Genomic DNA, 7,210 nt, shown 5'->3' with positions numbered 1-7,210 from the left:
CATGTGCAGAATCTTGATTTTGTCCTGGATAGTGGCCTGACAATTAAACATCAGGTGTTAGCCACAATCAAATCATCATTCTTTCATCTGAGGAACATAGCCAGAATCAAGCACTTAATTCCTTCAGAAGATCTACCTAAAGTCATACATGTATTTGTATCATCATGCCTAGACAACTACTACCTTGGCCTCCCAGCAAAAGAATTGCACCACTTGCAGTTGATACAAAATGCAGCTGCCTGGCTATCAACCAACCAGCCCCATTCCAGCCACATAACACTCATTCTCTACTCCCTTCACAAGCTACCAGTAAGATGGTGAATCATTTTTAAGATTGGCTTACTAATTTTCAAAGCCCTACTGTACATAACCAGGGTCCAAGGTACTTTAAGCAGCTTCTGATTCCTTTCTGTCCCACTTGATTACTGCAATCTGTAGATGAAGGACTATTAACAGCATCTAGAATCTCCCTGAATTGATCTGGGGGTAGATCTTTCAGCTTTGTGGCTTCGACTCTCTGGAACTTTATTCCCCGCACAGTTCGAGAAACCCCCACTCTAGATTCCTTCATAAGTAGACTCAAGACTTATTTACTCTAGCATTTCACTAATCTATCTACTTTTAAGCCTGATTTGTATTTTGAGCTGTAAAGGTAAATGTAAAGCAGTTTGGGGGGTTATCCAATTACAGACGATCCAAGGGTGGAAATGGACGGATTTCTAGATTAATGACTGATGGTCATTATCATGGTATCCTATTACAGGCCGTTTTCATCAGCCAAATAAACTGCCCCGTGATCGAGCAAAAACACATTGGATCGGGGATACGTCCCATGTGTTATTTCGGCTCCAGCAGCCACTTATCATGGATTATGCTTTGTGTGCTTCCTCCACCACACATTTCTACCTGTCAGCAATTATCCCTTTCTGCATGTATCAATCACCAACCTTTTGCCATACTTCACGTCTATACAAAAAATGTAAATCAAACACTTCCATGATGCCTAATCCTTAATTTCCTCACTGACTGAGCTGAGAGACCACCCCTCAAGTGTTCTGACACAGCAGTACACAGTGGCTACAGCTGCTGTTGTGCCTCTCTCGGAGTCCCCATTGCTGCTTGCCTCAGTTAACTGCTGCTGAATGGAAATTAATTCAGGACAGTACTGGCCATTGCCTCCACACTGTCCCTGCCACCATTGGAGAAAAGACGCGTTTGCAGAGGTCACGGGCTGCAGACATTCTCAAATGGTAATGCTAACAGCCGATGGTGCTGCACTGCTGCCACCTCCTTCACACTCCCCACCACTGGTGTGATCTCTTGTCTAGCAGCAGCGGGGACTGTGCAAGAGGCAGCAGCACCATTTGCTGTTAGCATTACTATGGCAGCATGTCTGTGGTGCATATCCTTTGCAGACATGTCTCCTATCCAGCAGTGATGACTGTGCAGGAGGTGGGAGCGGCGGTGACTGTGCGGGAGGAGGGGGCATCATGTTCTGAACTTGAACCATGACCTACAGTATATTTAATTTATTTGAATGGTTAATATTTTGTGCAAGCACTGCTATTTTTTCCCCTTGTTTTGCCCTCTCATTGGGATATTGCAGTGTAGTTGCTGCACACAAGTTTGATCTTTTCATCCAACTGAGCTTGTTTCTGCCTAGCACCGAGGTTTATTTTGTTTCACTTTGTAGCATGCACTGTATAAATAAAGTGGTTACTCCAGATGAGACCTTAAAGCCCTATACTCACTAGGCGACTTCAGCCCCGTACACGACTAGCGATATATAGCTGAACGCTATATCATTCAGTGGTATAGCGCATACACACTGAATGATATCACTGAACAATATTGTTCAGTGACATCATCCCTGAACTCCCTGAACATGCAGCTCGATGATATAGTCAAAGTTGAGCTGTATGTTCGGTAGATAACGCCTGAGTGAGAACGGCCAACGGGTGCACGCATCGTTCAGGCATACACACGAGACAGATTCAGTATGTGTTGTGGCGGACGGGATGCCAGCTGTCAATATTCCAACAGCGGCATCTTGCCCGCCAGAATGAGTGCTAAGAGTCCCCTTGTGGGCTTACTGTGCTTGCTACGCTGCGGGATCAGTGGCTCTATAGGTGTCGTAGACACTTATGAGTGGGAATAGCCCTGGTGCGACGGGATTCCGGCTTGCAGCATTGTCAGCTATTGGGATTCCAGCATCAGTACCCTGACCGCCGGGATCCCGTCAGCTGGCAAATTAAATGCATCCCCGTCAGACGATACAAACAATAGATCTTTTAAAAAAGATAATTATTGTTCATATCATCTAGTGCAGGGGTGTAAAACTCGTGGCCCGCGGGCCGCATGCAGCCCCTACGGCATCCTTTTGTGTCCTGCGGGTAGGGGTCGGGCAGGGGTCCTTTTGCGGCCTGACTGCCTTTTTTGCAGCGATGGCAGGAGAGGGCAGCACGTGCCTCTCCTGCTCCTCAGTCCGGTCTCCGACGGTGGCATGGGTATCTTAAATCAGGCGCCGGTTCATGAGCCAATAAGAGCTTGCGAACCGGTAGCCAATCAGGAGCTGCCAGTCTATGAGCTCTGATTGGCTCATGAACCGGTGCTTGATTTAAGATACCTGCGCCACTGCCGGAGACCTGACTGAGGAACAGGAGAGGCGCGCTGCACTCTCCTGTCCTCGCACACAGCCAGGCAGCAGATCTCAGGCAGCAGCGGCGTTGAGCACATTGGAGGCATATGTTATCTGGCTCTGTGGGGGCATATGTTATCTGGCACAGTGGGGGCATATGTATATCTGGCACAGTGTGGGCATATGTATACGTGGCACAGTGTGGGTATATGTGTATCTGGCACTGTGGGGGCATATGTATATCTGGCACAGTGTGGGCATATGTGTATCTGGCACTGTGGGGGCATATGTATATCTGGCACAGTGTGGGAATCTGTATATCTGGCACTGTGGGGGCATATGTGTATCTGCCACAGTGTGGGCATGTGTTTCTGGCACTGTGGGGACATATGTATATCTGGCACAGTGTGGGCATATGTGTATCTGGCACTGTGGGGGCATATGTGTATTTGGCACTGTGGGGGCATATGTATATCTGGCACTGTGGGGGCATATGTGTATCTGGTACTTATAGGGGCATACGTGTATTTGGCACTATTGGGGGCTTATGTGTATCTGGCACTGCACTACTGGTGGCATATGTGTATCTGGCACTATTGGTGGCATATATGTATCTGGCACTATTGGTGGCATATGTGTATCTGGCATTGCACTACTGAGGGCATATTTGTTTCTGGCCCCCATATGTGTATCACACATCCACACAGTACCACTAAGAAATTTTCCTACCTGCACCACTGCATATAAAGTAAATGTTTTCTTCACAATACTTGACATCTCTTTGATTATACTTTATTGTTGGTTTTTCTAATAAAAACCTTTGAAAATTGCATATAAGAATCTTTCTTTTTCTTGCAACCCACACAAGACTTACACCTTGATTATTTGGCCCAGTTAGGATTTTGAGTTTGACATGCCTGGTCTAGTGTATCGCCCAGTGTGTATGGGGCTTAACTGTTCCATTCTTTGGCAATTTATGTTGGAATAGATAAAGATCACCGACCTTCGACATATTTATAATTGCTTATTTGATGTGAGGCTTTTCTGCAGGGAGATTTACATATCTAATCAATAAATGCATGTTATTTATTATTATACAGAGTGTGCTCTGATTCAAATGTTCTATTTGTATTACCTGCAACACAAACATTGTAAGCTTAAGTCTGTGACATTAATGAAAGGTGCGTATACACTAGCCGATATATCAGCCGTTCTATTGAACAGCCGATATATCACAGGTCCGTCAGCCAGTGTGTACGAGCGATATGTCTGTGAACACGGTAATTCACAGATATATCGTGTTGGCCCTGCAGCACAGCCAGTGGCCAATATATCTAATGCTATATATATATATATATAACTGAGTGGGCACATACAAATGCCTGCCTACTTTGAGACATCAGTCCCAATGGATCGGTCAGTGTGTATGCACAACACACTTTCCGGTCTGTCAATAGATATATCTGCAGATCAGTTGTTCTGCAGATCTATCTATAAGTGTGTACCCAGCATTAGAGATACAGTTATATAGTACACCATCTTTTTCCAAAGAGTGCCTAATAAATGGATTTATATGACACAGTTATAAAGAAACTACATAAATAAATATATTAAGAGAGAATTGTTTAGTAAATAGGTAGAAAGATCCCGGGTGTTTAATGAAATTTGGAAGATGTAGATCCAACTGTAAGGTGACTTATTTTAGACCTCCATGCAGATTGTTCTTGTTTGGCTCTTGATGGGATTCAGATACAGTATATTCTTCACCCTGCTTGTCTTGCACGTAACAACAAGTAACAATGAAGTAACATGTAGTTGGACCAGGATAAGGGTGCCTCCTAGTGCAATATTTGTGTAAATACCACCAATATGTGCTTAATTCGCTACAAAGGGAGCCCTATCATATGAATAGATTTTGACAGCTTATCTGATAACTTGTAAGGATACACACAAAGTCACCAGCAATGGGGTTTATTTACTAAGATTCGTAATTTTCAGAATCATGTTCAAGTTCAATCACGACTGACATCGACAGTGTAAAATTGCAACTTTTTGAATTGATTACGACTAATTTACTAAGCTGTCGTATTCGTATTTTCCGTATCTTCCGATGTCGATGTCATTCGTGCTTTTCTGCTGTAGATTGCGGCCGCGTTTGCTATTTCGCGGCCGCGTTGTTGTGTTTTTTTAACGACTGCGTCACAAGTCTGTTACGGCAGTGATTTGGAATTTGCTGCCGCGTTTTTACTCCTAAGTTTCGTTTTCGTCACGCGGCCGTGATTGGTTGTATTCGTGAAGGAGGAGTGTCTGTGCATGTTACTATAAAAACGCCCCAAACACTCCGCACCTCGTGGGTTTAGCTAGTGGAGAGGAGAGAGGAAGGTGTATTTGGAGTTGGTGAGTTTGGTGGAGTTTTTGGTGGATTTGGAGAGGAGTTTGGTGATTGTTGAGTGCTGTACTGTGTGTGTTAGTAGTCTTGTGATCTTTGTAGTATTGTTTTTTCACAGTTTGTCAACTTTTTTGTCCTTGTTTTTTTTTTTCAGTCTTTTGTCATTGTTTGTGAGTGAGTGAGCGCGTGTGTTGGCTGTGTGGTGTGTAGTAGGAGTAGTGGAGGAGTGTGTTTTGTGTTTTCATTTTTCAGTGTTTTATGTTGTTTGTCATGTCCGACTCAGAGGTCAGTGTGGTGGCGGAGGTTAGTGAGGTGGCGGAGGTTAGTGAGGTGGAGGCTGGTAGTGAGGTGGAGGCTGGTAGTGAGGTGGAGGCTGGTAGTGAGGTGGAGGGGGTAGTGAGAGGGAGGAGGTTAGTGAGGAGGAGGAGGAGGGGGTGCCTGTTGCTGTATTTTCCAGTGATAGTGATGGTGTTGTGGCTCCGCAGCCACGCACCACTACCAAGACTGGCAGGAATATAAAGTTCAGCTATGCTGAAAACATGGCGTTGGTGCGTGAGCTGATGAAGCACCATCGCCAATTGTTTGGTCAGGATGCTGCCAGGGTGTCCTCCCGCAGGAAGTCTGCCCTGTGGGGGCAAGTCATACTTGCTGTGAATAGTGAGGGTGTGGTGAGGCGGACAGAGGACACGTGCCGCAAGCGATTTTATGATATTAAGCGGCGTGTCAAGGCCAAGATGGCCAAAGAGTCCAAATCTGCACGGAGAACCGGAGGTGGGCCACCTTTACGTGTAAGCTATCGGGACTGGGAGGAGCCTGTGCGGGCATTGATTCCTGGCGAAGTGGTGTCTGCTACTCATGTCCGGGATTCGGACCGACCCACGCAGGATGGTAAGTTTGATTTGTAATATTGTTCTTAAAATGTCTGTAAAATGTAGATAATATCATTTTTAAAGTGTAAAGGATGCATTTTTTAACACAAAACAGATTGCAGGCCTATGCTCCCTTAAGGTGTGTTTGTGTTTAGAATGTGCTTTTTTCTCCTTGCTTTAGCAATTTTTTCAATTTAATTTAGTGCCAAAACATGTGCAGTGTTTTATAAAAAATGAATTTTTTTTTGGGTCAATTTTTGGCGATAATGCTTGAACATGTGTGTTTGTTTAAAATCAACAAAAGGGTTTTTTTTTAAACTAACTGAAAAGCGGGGCAATTTTTTATACATTACATTATTAAAACATTTGCAAGTACTCAATCTCTGCAATATCTGAGGCAAAAATCTAATTTTTAAATAATTTATTGTGTGCCACATCAAGTACATTTTGAAATTCAACTCAAAATCATGAATCTAGAAGCTCTTAAGCTTAAATATTTGGTTTAAACAATACCTAATAGATGCTTACAGTACATTAATGGTTTTCAGTGGGTCATTTTTCTAAAAACATGGTAATAATGTTGGGGTCACTTTTTCAACAGTCACACAGACCAGCCGCCCAGACAGGCCTCAGACAAGTCAGGATGAGGCTGGGATTGCAGGTAAGTCTTCACTGTAGTCACATATTCTGTAAACACATAGAAGTACAAAATATTAATTTTAAATTTTGCACCTAGGTTCTGCTTCTGGAAGCCGACCTCCTGTAAGGCGGCCATCACAGGGCTTGGGCCACTTACCCAGGAGGCCAACTAAGACACGGCGTCTTGGCTCGGATTCAGCACCTCCATCATCCCCACCCAGGCGAAGACTTTCGGCAGTGTCACCCCAGCCACCACTGGCACTATTGGCGAGTTCGCAGAGTGATGAGCCCAGATCACCTCAGTTATCTGGTGAGTAAAAACATAAATTAAACACATAAGCAATAATATACACAGTACACTTAATATGTTGTTAGTTGGTTTGGAGTTTACATGTTTTCAACAACAAGCAATGTGATGTAACGTCTTCAATTGCTAAAGGTGCTTTAATCAAATTATATAAGGTCTTAGTGGATGGTCTCGACAACCTATTTGTAGGAAAATATCAGATTTGAGTAAAAATTAAGCACACACACGTTCACATTTTCCAAAAATATGAATACAATTAAATTTTGGCCCAAAAAAAACCACACCATTATAGTGTTCACTAGAGATGAGCGGGTTCGGTTTCTCTGAAACCGAACCCGCACGAACTTCATGTTTTTTTTACGGGTCCG

At 43.9% G+C, this 7,210-nt stretch overlaps 1 protein-coding gene across 1 annotated transcript; it reads left to right on the top strand.

The window, feature by feature from the left end:
- Nucleotides 1–5,479: 5,479 nt before the first annotated feature.
- On the top strand, nucleotides 5,480–6,853 carry LOC134928894 (uncharacterized). Its single transcript, XM_063924828.1, has 3 exons — nucleotides 5,480–5,915; nucleotides 6,498–6,557; nucleotides 6,633–6,853. Exons 1-3 carry the CDS (start codon nucleotides 5,567–5,569, stop codon nucleotides 6,851–6,853), a joined length of 630 nt encoding a protein of 209 aa, XP_063780898.1. The 5' UTR covers nucleotides 5,480–5,566.
- The last annotated feature ends 357 nt before the right edge of the window (nucleotides 6,854–7,210 follow it).

This window comes from Pseudophryne corroboree, chromosome 5 (assembly GCF_028390025.1).
Source record: "Pseudophryne corroboree isolate aPseCor3 chromosome 5, aPseCor3.hap2, whole genome shotgun sequence".
In the NCBI taxonomy this organism is placed as follows: Eukaryota; Metazoa; Chordata; class Amphibia; order Anura; family Myobatrachidae; genus Pseudophryne; species Pseudophryne corroboree.
The sequence above is the reverse complement of the archived record's forward strand: the minus strand, read 5'-3'. Positions and strand labels throughout refer to the sequence as shown.

What these genes read in the sequence shown, in the direction of transcription:
- LOC134928894 (XM_063924828.1), top strand. Translation starts at nt 5,567, where the DNA reads ATGGCGTTGGTGCGTGAGCTGATGAAGCACCATCGCCAATTGTTTGGT. An exon ending in GGACCGACCCACGCAGGATG is followed by an intron (nt 5,916 to 6,497) that starts GTAAGTTTGATT and finishes CTTTTTCAACAG; the next exon opens with TCACACAGACCAGCCGCCCA. An exon ending in GGATGAGGCTGGGATTGCAG is followed by an intron (nt 6,558 to 6,632) that starts GTAAGTCTTCAC and finishes TTTTGCACCTAG; the next exon opens with GTTCTGCTTCTGGAAGCCGA.